This window comes from Canis lupus, chromosome 18 (assembly GCF_011100685.1).
Source record: "Canis lupus familiaris isolate Mischka breed German Shepherd chromosome 18, alternate assembly UU_Cfam_GSD_1.0, whole genome shotgun sequence".
In the NCBI taxonomy this organism is placed as follows: Eukaryota; Metazoa; Chordata; class Mammalia; order Carnivora; family Canidae; genus Canis; species Canis lupus.
The window spans coordinates 33,215,551-33,230,258 of record NC_049239.1 but is presented as its reverse complement, the minus strand read 5'-3'; the positions used below and the strand labels follow the sequence as shown (position 1 = coordinate 33,230,258).

The window sequence follows — 14,708 nt, the reverse complement described above, 5'->3', positions numbered from 1 at the left end:
TCCTGGTTGATGATTAGAAGACTTCTATTTGTCTCCATATCATGGTGGGCTCATGTCTCTGTCTTTTGTCCTTCCCCTACCACTCACACACTCAAGATGTCTCTTTCTCCCTTCCCTCACCACATCCTCTCCCACTTAAGTTCACGTTTCTTTCTCACCCACGCCATGCCTTCTCGAGCTGCACCCTGCTGTGGCTGAGCAACAGTATCCAGTAATAAAACGGGTTTGGGCCCGGCCTCGCATCCACGTTCAGTACCTGCAAACTTTTCTGCAGGAGTTAACCCTGAGCACCATCCAGACTTGGCTAGAATGCTATGCCCGTACATTGGAGCCCAGAAGTTTCACCCTTTGGGTGTTTTGAAGAGAAGCAGCTGTTACCATCTGCCAGTTGAAAGGTTTTGCTTTTGAAATAGTCTAGGAGGCATGTTCAGGCAGAAAGGGGCTTTCTGGAAAAGGCCTGGGAAGACCCACACTCACTTGGATTGCCATGCAACTGTAGGCAGATCATGAGGGATGTCACTTTCTAGAACAGTGAAGGAGAAATAATTGCATTCTTTTGGTATAATTGGGTGATAAAAGGGAGGGTTTGTAGGAGAGGCCAGGTAGTGAAAAAGAGCAGGGGACTTAGAGTCAGAAGACCTGAGATTTAGAGCCGGAAGTCCTGAGTTCAAGACCTAATAGTAGGCACATCCCCCAGCCGTTTGAGCCTCTGCTTACTCTCTTGTAAAACAGAGTGATGCCCTCCCATGTCTATCAAGTCTCCTTGGTCGCAACAGAAACCAGCTTAAGCAAACACAAGGAAGTAAGAGGGGTGTAGTATGAGGACATCAGGGTGCCCCACGGAAGTCCCAGGCAAGAATGCAGTCAAGTCTCAAGAATGGATTAGCCTTCTTTTTTTAATAATATTTATTTTTTATTGGTGTTCAATTTGCCAACATACAGAATAACACCCAGTGCTCATCCCATCAAGTGCCCCCCTCAGCGCCCATCACCCAGTCACCCCCTCCCCACTGCCCACCTCCCTTTCTACCACCACTAGTTCATTTCCCAGAGTTAGGAGTCTCATGGATTAGCCTTCTACATGACGTCACACACCACTAATTCAAATTTCGTCTTCAAAAATTCGCATGAATGGGTGATGGGGACTGAGGGGGCACTTGACGGGATGAGCACTGGGTGTTATTCTGTATGTTGGCAAATTGAACACCAATAAAAAATAAATTTATTATAAAAAGAAAAAAAAATTTGCATCTCTAAATTAGCTACCACCAAGTTGTGGGACTTGACCTATTGGCACACTATTTTAATTTCCAAAGCTCTGCATAAAACCATTTTGCACCTGACATGGACACATCTAGAATCCAGAGGCACCTGGCCCCGTTGGCATTTCTAGGGTGCACCAGCCACACGTGGGCTCTTTTATTCGCTAAATTTGAAAGCCTTGGTAATGCTAAAGGCTCAGCTCTGTAGTTTCACTTGGTTAGCTCGAGACTAATTACTCATTCAATGTCATTTATGTGTCATGAAGATCGCTTCCCAAATTACCAGTTTATTTAGACTTCACTAACAATTATTTCACAGAAGGTTTTTTTTTACCACTTTTCATTTGCATGTGTAGAACTCACAAGTCGAGAGCGAACTAAGAATGGATTTTTTTTTTAAATTAAAATTGAATTGGAATAAGGGGCACCTGAGTGGCTCAGTGGTTGAGCGTCTGTCTTCGGCTCAGGTTGTGATCCCGGGGTCCGGGCATCGAGTCCCACATCAGGCTCTTTGAAGGGAGCCTGCTTCTCCCTCTGCCTATGTCTCTGCCTCTCTCTCATGAATAAATAAATGAAATCTTTTAAAAAATTGAACTAGAATCACACTTTATTATACCTTGCCAGATCGCTCCTTCTGTGTTTAGCAGCCCCGTGCGAGAATTGAATGTTCTCCCTTTAAAAGCGGCTGGTGGCCTGCTGTGTTTATAATCCTCAAATCCCATGATTCAGTCCCACCTTCCAGCCTTGCTCCACACACTCCTGCTCACATTTGGTTTAGGTTTGACTTTTTTTTTTTTTTTTTAACTTAAGAACAAGATTTATTACTAGTCAGAAGCCAGCAGGCCCCCACTTTAGGAAAAATAAATAAATGAATCCTAGTTTGCCAGAGGGAGTCATGCCCAAGTTCCACTGGGTCTTCTGAAAATGGTCACCCAGATGGGACACTGTTGCTTGCATTCATCTAGAAAGTGTCATGTTGTCCAAACGTTTCTATCTTTTGGCTCATGTACTTCCTGAAGTTACCCTATAAAATGTTTGGGGAAGAAAAGGAACAAGTCATTCATGCCTTTATATAATGCTTTTTTATTGAGAAAGGTATATATGCCAGAGACAGGGAGTTGCCTGGAACTGAGAAGCCGGTACAATCAGTGTCTGAGACAGACATGCCCTGTCCTCAGGTAGCTTAGAGGCTGGTGGGTCATTGAGCCCTACCACGAGTCCTGATGCCTTCTTTCACTTACGACTCATAGCAGATGGGGAGAAAGGTTTTTATGCACCTCATATTGTAGATGAGATAACCAAAACTCCCAGAGGTCAAGTGACCTAAGTGAAGTCACCCAGGCTGATCAGGGGGTGAACCACAGCTCAGGTCTGGGCTTCCTCAGCCCATGGCTTCTGATTCTGTCCTGGATTCCGGTCTAACAGTGTGACCTCATGTCAACTCAGATCAATTCAAGCTCTTTTCCAGTTTCCCACATGCCTGGGTTGGGCGTAGAAAGGTAACTGGTACAACACCCAGCAGAGACTGAGCATCTCAACTTAGTAACGGGAAGGATTTCAGCTTTATGGAGGCTCAGAGAGGAGCAGAGAACATCTCCGTGAGACCGGCGGTATGGAGGAGCGGGCTGGGGGGCGCATCTGGGGTGGAAAGAGGACCGGGGGAGCTCAGAGAGGTGATCCAGGAATTCCCGAAGGTTGGCCCTGACTCAGTCAATTGCTAGGTTGGTTTGAAATGAGTCACTTGTGGCATGGGGGCGAACAGCCCCCGTCCCTCTCTAAGCTATCGGGAAGCAGGCACGCCAAATATTTCCTCCTGGGAAAACACTTCCTAATTACAACCCCTAGAATTTGCATGGCCTTCTAGAGTTTGTAAAGCATTCGCACACCAGTTACGTCATCTGCTGATTGTGGACCGCACAAAAAAAAGTGCTGAAGAGATCAGGGTTGGAGAAGACCTAGTCGAGTGCCTTATATATACTTTTTTCGAGTAAAATTCTTGGTCGAAATGCAATGTCACACAACAGTTCTAGTGTATAAAATTGATGAGATTGGAACTCATCATTGGGATGGGGGCAGGGTGGGGAAGGCACAGCCTTTGCTTTGACCCCCGTGTCTGGTTCCAAGGGGTCTCCCAGGAGCCTGCACGTCCCATCAAACGCAACAAGAAGTATTGTTGCAGTGAACACCCGTCCCATTTGGCTCGCCTCCTCTGAAAAAGGAAAGCTGTAGGCCCTGGAGGCCAAGGGAGGTGTCCAAGGCCACCCCCCAGCCAGTGCCCTCTCCACGGAACTCACCAGGGCTGGTTGCTCGGGCAGCCAAAGTCTGAAGACCTGCCTGGAGCTCGGTGTGCCCGCAGGTGTTTCGGAAAGGTGCCCCCTTGGTGAGTCAACTGTGCTACCATTGGTGGCATTGTTGAAAGTGCCCGCTCCCCAGGTGGGGCTCCTCTTTTCAGCCGGGCCACCCCGGGGACCCTGGAGCTAGCGGCAGCACGGCGGTTGGGGACAAGTCCAGTCATTACTCGGCCCCCAACGCTCTCCCTGGGAACGCAAGAGAACAGCCTGTAGTCAATCAGGCTTTCAAAACCCTCACCCTGAACTAGCGAGAGGTTGCTATTGGCCGAATGTTTGTTTCCCCCAAATTTCTATTTTGGACATTTAACCCCCCAGTACGATGGCATTTGGGGGTGGGGACTTGGAGAGGTCACTAGGTCAGGGAAGTGGAGCCCTTATGAATGGGATTAGTGCCTTTATGAGACCAACCTGAGAGCAAGCCCCCTCCCCCGCCCCGCTCAGGCTCTGCCTCTCCCTCCCTCTCTCCCTCCCCCTTCCTTCCACCCCTCCCCACCCCCCCCCCCCCCCCCCCGTCTCTATCTCTGTCTCTCCCCATCATGTGAGGATACAGGACAGCCGTCCACAAACCAGGAAGAGTGTTCTCAGCTGAACTCAACCCTGCTGGCACCCTGACCTGGGACTTCCCAGCCTCCAGAACTGTGAGAACTAACTCTCCGCTGGTCAAGTACCCAGTCTGTGGCCTTCGGCGACAGCAGCCAGAGCTGACCGAGACCAGTCCATGACGGATGTACGGTATGTGTCTCTCAGCACAGTAATAATCGTAGCAACAATAACGACGGCAGCAGCAACAATAATAATACTTATTATATTGGCTCCCTATTTCCTGGGGGTCAAGTTCCAGCTCCTGGGTACAGCCTCGGGCCTGAGGGCCTGAGCCGGGGCCTCCTGTCTTGCTGTCCTCCTCCCCACCCCTTCGTCTAATCGAATATTCAAGCCGCTCTAAATGGCTCTCCGCTGCCCGAACCTGTCACGCGCTTTCACTTTTCTGTGCTCACTCACAATTCTGCTTTTAGTCATGATAACAAACGCATCCGCGGTGCTTACTCTATGCATATACATGCATAGATCTAGCGCTTGCTATATGCAGCACGTTGGAGTCATTTAATCCTCCTCAATTCTATGAGGCAGATACTGTTATTAACCTCACGCTAGACGTGAGAAAACTGAGGCACAGAGCGGCTAAGGTACTTGTCTAAGGTCACCAGGGCCGTGTATGAAGCCAGGCTTTCTGGTTCCTGAATCCTTGCTCTTCGACACTACAGAGTACTGTCCGTGGCTGGTGGATGTCTTGTCCTTGCAGTTTTCCTGAAAGGTTCCTCCTCCTCCTTTAAGACCTGGTCCAAATATCACCTCCACTGTGAAGCCCCCCCAATCCCCGTGGTGTTCCCCAGGAAAAGACGGGCCTCTCTTCTCTAGGACGGATAACAACGGTCTGCTCGCACGTGTTTTGCAGCACATCTCATACTGGGTGCTAACAGCCAGCTGGCGAGCCTGACTCCCGACCAAAGCGTGAGGCCCCTCAAGTTAGGGCAGATCTCAGATCTTCCTTATCTTGACACCCCTGAGCACTCGCGACATGTTTGATGAATCAGACATGGCTGCATGCACTTTCTCTCAATTTCTTTCAATAAATAACAAAATCACAAGGAAACGCCTTCGGCTCAGAAATTCTGGCACAGCCCCTTCAGGATCTTGCCGCAGTCCCTGACAACCATGACCTCTTCCTGGGTTCCCTTCCCTGCAGGAAGGCTGTTCGGCGACACTCCCAGGGGTCCACACTGACAATAAATACTACCGTTGATTATCAAGTATGAGATCACCGTGTGTTACAGGTTGATATGAAACTATAATGCAAAGCATGATTTTTCCAACTCAAAATGCCTCTCCTGAAGAATAAGACAATCTTCCTTCCCTTTCTGAGGTGTATTGGGTAGGGAGGATGAGGGAAAGTGGATTACTGTTTGCATAGATAAGAGTCTAGATAGCAAGAGAGAGTAACAGGTGGATGTCTGGTCGATGTGGGGATGGGTAAAATGGTGGATGATGACTGGATGGACGATGGATGGATATACTGATGAACAGATGTGGCTGGCTGGCTGGAGAAGAAAACAGTACATGGATGGATGGATGTAGGTTTATGAGGACATGTGGAAAAAGGATGTCCGGGCAGGTGGAGGAGAAGTTGTATGGGAGGGTGATGGGATGAATAAGTGGTTGGATGAATGGATGGAGGGAAGGGAGGATGTGTGGGTGGGCAAGTGGATGGGGGGAAGGGAGGATGGGTAGATGTGCCAGCACCCCCCCCCCAGGAAAGATGGGGAGATAGGTGAGTAGCTGGGTGGAAGGATGTTTGGGAAGATGAATGAGCTTGGCTGGCTGGCTGGCTGAATGGGCGGATGGCCCCACGTGCCAGCCTGGGCCTGGAAGATGACACGTGGGTTGGGGAAGGGAAATAGCAGCCCCGTCCGCGGCCGGTCATCTTCGGCTTGCCCTGAGCCGCCCCGACAAAAAGCCAACGGCCCCCCGAGCCGTGAGAACTCGGCTTCTGGTCCGGGGGAGGACGAAGGAGCCCGCCCTGTCCGCCTGGAGAGGACCCCAGGCTCTCGGCCCCGCCTCCGCACGGTGAGCAAGGAGCACCCCTGGCGCCCTCCATCGCGGCCGCAGCACATCCAGGTGCGCCTGAAGCCCGGGGGAGGGTCGGGTCGGAGGCTGCGCCCCGCGCCGCGGGGGTCCGGGTTCGGGACCCAGGGAACCAGGGACCCAGGGAACCGTCGATGGTCCCGAGGCCGCCTCGCAGCGCGCGGGGAGGGGAGCCGGGGCGTCCGGGGGCGCGGGGCCTCCCCGGGGTCCCCCCCTCCCCGGGCTGCGGGTGTCCGCGGAGCGCGGGGCGGGGGCGGAAGGGCCGGGAGGCTGCTGCGTCTTTAAACCTCCGCCGGCTGCTTAGTCACAGCCCCTCGCTTGGGTGTGTCCTGCGCTCGCTCCCTCCTCCCTCTTAGGTCACTCTTTTCAGCCCTTGAATAAAAACTGCACCCAACTTCCCAGGCGCCCTCATTGCCCGGCCGGACCCCAGCCCCCCGACAGGCTCGGGCCGCCGCGCTCGCCCCGTGCTCCGCCGGCATCACCGCCCCCAGCCCAGCCCCGCGCACCGGACCCCGCACCCCGGATCCCCGGACCCCCGGACCCCGGCGCCCCGCGCTCGCGCCTCGCACCATGGACAAGTTGGGGTGGCACCTGGCCTGGGGACTGTGCCTCCTGCGGCTGAGCCTGGCGCAGATCGGTGAGTGCCTGCGGGGGGCCCGTGGATGCGGGCGCGGGGGGCGCGCGGGGGGCGCGGGGCGGGGGCGCGGGGCTTGCGATCAGCCCTTGGGGAGAGGCCGGCGGGCAGCACCAGCCTGGCTGGGAGGGAAAGAGAAGGAGCGGAGGAGAAAGTTGGCGGCGCGCGGTCTTGGCTGAGATCGCCGTGGACCGACGGACGGACCCGCAGAGGGACGGACGCAGCACGAGGCAGAAAGTAACTGTCCTGCGTGCGCGCAACCGGTGTCCGCACCAACCGGCTCCCGCGCCCCAGGGCGCCCCAGGCGGGCGGGCCGGTAGCCAGGTGGCCCTGGAGCAGCTGGGGTGGCAGCCGGTGGTGGCCCCGAGCCTTCCAGAAAGGGGTGCCTGCGCCCTGCGGCTCCCCAGTGCGCCCGGGTTGCAAGGCTCTTACAGTTGGCTCCCGGCCCCGACTCTCCAGCGCTTGTGGGAACTTGAACCAGCTCTGCGAGGTTCTGGGTTTCCACGAGGTGCCAGCCCGGGGCAGGGAGCGCGAGGAGGAAAGGCGGGGACTGAGCCAGTCCTTGCACCCCCCCACCCCACCCCACCCCTGCCAATCAGTTAGGGGAAATCCAGGCAGTGATGTGGCTCCTATTCCCGGCCTGGCAGCCTCGCAGCAGGGAGGGGAGCCTGGGCGGCCGGGTCCTGTTAGGAACCCGGGAGCTCGCTCGGGCTGGCTATACCCTAACCAAACGGGGTCTGTATCTTCAGTGGCTTTGGAGTGGGGTGGCTGCGTGTGAGGTATTCTGGGGAGACTGAACTCCGGGTGTTTCTTTCCCTTTGTCTATATGTGGACAGATAATTACATGGCTGATTTGCTTATTGCTAGCAAAATTAATTTTTCTTTTAAGAAGCGCCAGCTGGGTCATTAAGACAGCTCAGCCTATGGCTTGATTCTACTCAGCAAGTATTCAGTAAACCCGGCTCTGGGGGTACCAGGAGAGTAAAGACAGTCTGACCTGGGTACTTTAGGCCGGGCTCAGGTGGGGATCGAAGAGTTAGAGCCCTGAAACAGAAATAATAATAATAATGGTCCCAATAACGGAAGAAATGCCAGCGCCGGCCACCGTTGACTGCACATTTCCGTCGTGCCAGACACTGTGCTAAATCTTTACAAGCGTTGACCTTATTTTACCCCCACGGGGGCGCAGTGGGAAGGGTCCTGTCGCTAGCCCTGTTTCCCAGGGGGGAGACAAACGGAGGCGCGGAGAGGTTAGGTAACTGGCCGGTTTTCACGCGGCTGGAAGGCCTGGTGCGCGTGTGCACCCAGGTCCGTGAGGCTCTGCTTAGTGGGACTGCGTTGGACTCCGTGTGTGGCACAGACGTGCTTGGAAAGAGTTCAGGGGTCGAGGCCTGAGGGGGGACCAGAGGCCACAGAGGAGGCTTCCAACGTGAACAGAGCTCCACTGAACTCTTGAAAGGCAAAAACATTTGGGATGGCCGAGAGGAGAAATTCTGGAGCGTGGGGGGCGCCCTGGGCCGGCCCGCCTGGGACCTCCGGGGAGGCCCATTGGCCAGTTACCTGCCGGTGATGCCTTCTGCTCGGTTTCTGAGGCTCCGGGTTCCTGACTCCTACCCGGTCTCCCTGGTTCCAGATATCAAGGCCGGACCCCCCTGATATTTGACACTGTCCCCAGTCCTTGAGATTCTCCCAGACACCAGAGGCTCAGTCCTGCCCCGCGTTTTCATGGTCCTTTTGGACAGCATCATTTGGAGGAAGCGTGACAAAGTGCCAGTAGCAATAACTCCGGGGCCTTGGCTTTCGGGTGCTTGTAATGCTGTTTGGAAGGAACTGAGACTTGGAAGGGAGACGTGACTTAACAGCAGCTCGGCTGCGGGGAAGGAGGAAGAGGAGTGGGGTGGGGTGGGGGGAGGCAGTACTATCGCCCAGTCCCCCGTGGGGGTGGGGGTGAGGGGGAGGAGTCAGGAGGCCTCCAGAGGACAACAAGGAAACTCTGGAAGGGAGCACGGCTTTGGGGAGAAAGAAAGGCTTCCTCCTGCATATCGGAAAGTAAAAAGTAGAGAAATGGCCAACACTGGACCCAAAAAGTAAGTTGGAGAACGGACACTTTGAACGAGGTGTCATATGCAGGGGGAAGAAGGTGGCCCCGGGTAGAGGGCAGTGGATGAGCCCTCCTGACGTCTCGCCTCCTCCTGTCTGTGGACGACAGGTCGCTGCTTGGGAGGTGCGCCCCTGGTGTTGAGAAAGAGGGGTTCATCTGAGCGCCTCGGAGCTTGTGGGTGGCACGTTCCCTTCTGCTCCCTGTGAGCAGTAGAGACCCCCCTTCCTGGGCGTGAGGGCTGTGGCTGTGTTTTCCCGGGTGGAGAAGCAAGAAATGCATCACTGCCGAGGTTAGCATCAATTAAGTCCGTTGTTCCCCAGATACACATTGGACATCTTATTTCCTGCAGAGGCGCAGTGCCAAGTAGGTGTGTCTGAGGCTGGCAGCCAGTAGGAAGAGGTGCCACTTTCTTCCAAATTACCCCACGCAGGGGCAGCATGGGACTCATGAAATTCTTAAGTTATGACAGATCCCCTTCCATTCATTCGAGAACTATTTCTTGACTCATTGTCGTAGACTCAGCCATGGGGACTCCAAGGACCATTTAGAAAAACCCTTCTTTTTTCCCATGGAGGAAACAGAAAGAGGAGGAGGAGTGGCTTTTCCCTCTTGGAGACAGACTTAGGGCTGGACATTTCCAACCACAGGTCTCTGAAACACCCCTCTCATCAAGGACGGTAATGAGCACCCCCTCTGCCCCTGCAGTGGGCAAAACACTTGTTTCACACCTTAAATGCTACATTAAACATTCACAATATATATTTTTTTAAGATTTTATTTATTTATTTGAGAGAGAGCACGCTGCACACACACGAGCAGGGGAGGGGCAGCAGGAGAAGCAGGCTCCCTACTAAGCATCCCTCCCGGGCTCCATCCCAGGACCCCACGACCATGACTTGAGCCAAAGGCAGATGCTTAGCTGATTGAGCAAACCAGGCACCCCAACACTCACCACATTTTAATTTTTTTATGAATTTATTTTTTATCGGTGATCAATTTGCCAACATATAGAATAACACCCAGTGCTCATCCTGTCAAGTGCCCCCCTCGGTGCCCGTCACCCAGTCACCCCCACCCCCCGCCCTCCTCCCCTTCCACCACCCCTAGTTCGTTTCTCAGAGTTAGGAGTCTCCCATGTTCTGTCTCCCTTTCTGATATTTCTCACTCATTTTCTCTCCTTTCCCCTTTATTCCCTTTCACTATTTTTTATATTCCCCAAATGAATGGGACCATATAATGTTTGTCTTTCTCCGATTGACTTATTTCACTCAGCATAATATCCTCCAGTTCCATCCACGTCGAAGCAAATTCACCACATTTTTAAATTTTACTCTGCTATATCCAGTTTGAGTTCAGGATAGGAATAATGATGTCGGTTTCTCACCACAAAGCAAAGTTGCTTCTCGAAGCCTGACACTGCTACTGCAAAGAAGAGTTCCAGGTCCCAGGAAGTGGCGTTTCCTGAGCAGCGGCTCTGTGCTAGGCCCTCTGCCGAGCCGTTGGAGTAGGTTATTCCATATGAGCCTCACGACAGTCCTGGGCATGTTTGACACTTTCTTAACCCCATGTTCTAGACCAGAAAATTGAGGCTCAGGGAGGTGGCATGGCTTGCCCAAGGACACACAGCTAGCAAACGGCAGAGGTGGGGTTTCCCACTGTCTAACGTTGGAGTGTTAGACTCCAGTGCTTACGCGCCTTTGATTCAGTACTTTGGAAACTGTGTGTGTGTGTGTGTGTGTGTGTGTGTGTGATTCTCCTACCCTCCCTGTAACATGTGACCAGCTAATGTGAAGCCTGGTGTGAATGGCTTCTCCCCCGGCCCGCCCCATCTGCCCCCCCCCCCCCAAGCAGGATGTGGCCTCTTGGCTGCCCTACCCTGGACTGACTCTCCCCAGCTTGGCCACAGCTGTCAAGAGATGCCAACCTAGTTATTTGTTACTAAAATAAGTCAATTCCCTTATCAGAGTCCAGCTGCCCTTCTAGACATGCTCTCATTTGCAGGCTTGGAAAAAAAAGGGAGAGGCTGTTCCTTGTCTAAGAGACAAGTTAGGGCAATGCCTTCTGCCTGAAAATTAAGGAAGAGGCTCTGCAGAGGCCTTCACCCTAACCCCGCAAGCATTTTAGATGCACTGACCCAGAAAGGCCCTCGTCACATGCTCCGTGGAAGCCCTCAGTGTTTAGCAGATTGTATGTGGCCCAACGAAGGAAAGTCTCGAGGACCCAGGTGGCAGGCTGACACAGTTGCCTACAAAAGTCAAGGATTTTGAACTGAAAGCCAGTATGGAGCTCCGGGTGACATGCGGCTACCCAAGTGAGATTTCAGATCAGTCTATGGTATCCAGGCTAATGGTGTCAAACTAGGGTTCCCTGACAGCGTGGAGGTGGTGGGAGGTAAGCTGGCCTGCCCAGCAGTGGCTCCTGGCTGTAGCTGGGGCTGGGGCTGGGCTGTGTGGGGCTGGGGCTGGGGCTGGGGCTGGGGCTAGGGCTGGACTGGGGGTGGGGCTAGGCTGTGTGGGCTGGGGCTGGAGCTGGGCTGGGCTGTGTTGGGCTGGGGTGGGGTGTGTTGGGCTGAGGCTCGGGCTGGGGCTGGGGCTAGGCTGTGTGGGGCTGGGCCTGAGGCTGAGGCTGCTCTGGGCTGGGCTGTGTTGGGCTGGGGCTGGGCTGGGGCTAGGCTGTGTGGGCTGGGGCTGGAGCTGGGCTGGGGCTGGGGCTAGGCTGTGTGGGACTGGGCTAGGGCTGGGGCTAGGCTGTGTGGGGCTGGGCTGGGGCTGGGGCTAGGCTGTGTGGGGCTGGGGCTGGAGCTGGGCTGGGCTGTGTTGGGCTGGGGTTGGGGTGTGTTGGGCTGAGGCTCGGGCTGGGCTGGGGCTAGGCTGTGTGGGGCTGGGCCTGAGGCTGAGGCTGCTCTGGGCTGGGCTGTGTTGGGCTGGGGCTGGGCTGGGGCTAGGCTGTGTGGGGCTGGGCTGGGGCTGGGGCTAGGCTGTGTGGGGCTGGGGCTGGAGCTGGGCTGGGCTGTGTTGGGCTGGGGTGGGGTGTGTTGGGCTGAGGCTCGGGCTGGGGCTGGGGCTAGGCTGTGTGGGGCTGGGCCTGAGGCTGAGGCTGCTCTGGGATGGGCTGTGTTGGGCTGGGGCTGGGCTGGGGCTGGGCTGGGGCTAGGCTGTGTGGGCTGGGGCTGGAGCTGGGCTGGGGCTGGGGCTAGGCTGTGTGGGGCTGGGCTAGGGCTGGGGCTAGGCTGTGTGGGGCTGGGCTAGGGCTGGGGCTAGGCTGTGTGGGGCTGGGGCTGGAGCTGGGCTGGGCTGTGTTGGGCTGGGGTTGGGGCTGAGGCTGAGGTTGCTCTGGGCTGTGGCTGGGCTGAGCTGGACTGTGTTGGGCTGTGGCTGGGGTTGTTTTAGGCTGGGGCTGGGCTGTGTTGGGCTGGGACTGAGGCTGGGGCTGAGGCTGGGGCTGGGCTGTGTTGAGCTGGGACTGAGGCCGGGACTGAGGCTGGGGCTGAAGCCAGGGCCAGGCTGTGTTGGGCTGGGGCTGGGGCTGCCCTGGGCTGCCCTGGGCTGGGCTGTGTTGGGCTGGGACTGAGGCCGGGACTGAGGCTGGGGCTGGGGCTGGGCTGGGCTGGGGCTGGGGCTGAAGCTGAGGCTGGTCTGGGCTGGGCTGTGTTGGGCTGGGACTGGGGCTGGGGCTGGGGCTGGGGCTGGGGCTGAGGCTGTGTTGGGCTGAGGCTGGGCTGGAGCTGGTGCTAGGCTGTGTGGGGCTGGGGCTGGGCTGGGGATGAAGCCAGGGCTGGGGCTGAAGTGTGCTGGGCTGGGACTGAGGTCGGGGCTGAGGCCGGGGCTGAGGCCGTGTTGGGCCGGGGCCAGGGCCGCTCTGGACTGGGCCGGGGCTGAGACAGAGGCTGCAGTTGAGTCTCCCACCACCTCGGTTCGGCCAGCTCCACCCAGAGCCTGAAAAGGAAGCGGCTCTTGTGCAAGAGGGAGCCTAAGCAGGTGGCAGATGCTGTCAGACAAAGCATGGTCCTCAAAGGGGATCTTTTCTGCTTCAGAAAGAAATTCTGGGGGATTGCACGGCAAGAGGCCGATGACTCAATTTCCTTTGTGTCTCTGCTTGAATGGGAAGCACACGAGTGTTCTTGAGAACTAGCAGGGGGGCCGGTGCCTCCTACCTTAACTTCAAACCCTACCTCTTTACTCATGCGGCAAGTTGCAATTTTTCTTAAAAAGCATACCACCCCCCACCCCCACCCTCAGCGGGCCACCAAGGGTTTGGGAAGCAAGGGCCACCTGATAGAGTGTGGAAGGGGTGCTCCCTGGTTTGTGGTTGTGGACCTTGGCTGGGCACGGACAAAGTGGTCGTGCCTGCCAGGTTTCCCCGGAGAGTCCGGCTTTCAAATGTGCAAATGCTCTACCAATTGACGCACGGCATATATTTTGACTGAGCGTCTATATGTTTTTCTACCAGTAAATGTGTTTGGTTTCGTGTGATCAGGGGTCAGAAGCTTTGCAAGGCGCTTTGCATAAAGGAATTCACAGCTTTGCAGCTCCTTTGTCGGCCAGGTGTCCGATTCAAATGACGCTTGGCTGAGAAAACGTGGAGAAATACTGGGGAGAAATATTTACTATTCTTCTGCTCTCCACTTCGTGGTCACCCCGATATGGAAAGCACCAGGACAAGCTACGCATTGGAGTCCTGCTTGCTAGACGTGGGCCTACACGCACCGTGGGTGTGCTTGTGAGTGTGTGCACGCCTGAGCCCACGCATCTGCCTGTAGTGGGCATCTGCCGGTCGGGTGTCTTCTGTGGGCCCCCCGCTGTGCCGGGCACCACCGGGGAATCACAGGTGTGACACTGGCACCTGCAGCCAAGAACTTTGAACATGGTGCAGCTGCTGGGCGGCCTGGCTGTCAGAGACTGTGAGGCTAAGGGCGTTGGTGACACACGCAGCAAGGTGGGCGGGAGGAGGTGGCCATGGGGACAGGATGGCATTTGAATGTATGAAGAAGCAGAAGTGAAAAGGGGGATGTGTCCCTCTTGCCTGCCATCAGTTTACCCACTCTCGAGTACATGAGTTAACTAGCCCATACGGCCAACAAACATTGACGGGGGGCCCACTTGCCGCACTGGGGGGTTGGGCACTGGAGGGGGGGCTCATAAGAAGGCCACCTCCCTCGCCCCTGAGCAGCTAGCTCGCCCTGTCATGTGTGGTGTGTGGCTTCCTGGGTGCTGGCTGGCCGTGCTCTCTGGCTTCCACGTACCCGGTTCGGGTAGTGCCCTGCCCCTCCTCAAGGTGTGACAGCCAAAAAGGCCTCTGGACACTGCCAGAGGGACGGTGGTGCTGGCGAAGTCCCCTCACGTTGAGAATCTGGTGTCACACGATGGCAGCCATTCCAGTAAGCTCGCCTCTGACAGCGTGGTACCTGGTCCTCATAGGGCCCCTCGGGTAGGATAGGCCCCCCCCAGCCTCGTAGGGCTAAAATTAATTAGCCTCAAGGCTGTGCAGTAAAATCAGGCAGAGAGGCCTCTTTCACTTTGGGGGCCAAGGGGCGCTAATGACTTTCACTCCCCTCAAAGGGGGAAAACCCAAAGCCTGACCTGCCTTCTCTTATCTGGCTTCTGCAGCACTGCGGGAGCCCCAGGGATTATGTCACAATCATATTGTGTGTGCGTGTGTGTGGTCCCAGATCCCAGGGTTGGCCCTAGCTGCCAGGAACTGTTGAACTGAAATGAATATGC

The 14,708-nt window shown here is 55.7% G+C and overlaps 1 protein-coding gene across 1 annotated transcript in view; it reads left to right on the top strand.

Moving 5' to 3' along the window:
• The first annotated feature begins 6,625 nt into the window (after positions 1 to 6,625).
• Positions 6,626 to 14,708, top strand: part of CD44 (CD44 molecule) — an 88,351-nt gene continuing 80,268 nt past the window's right edge. The window contains 1 exon segment of the mRNA NM_001197022.1: positions 6,626 to 6,890. Coding sequence (NP_001183951.1) covers positions 6,824 to 6,890 — 67 coding nt within the window. The 5' untranslated portion in view covers positions 6,626 to 6,823.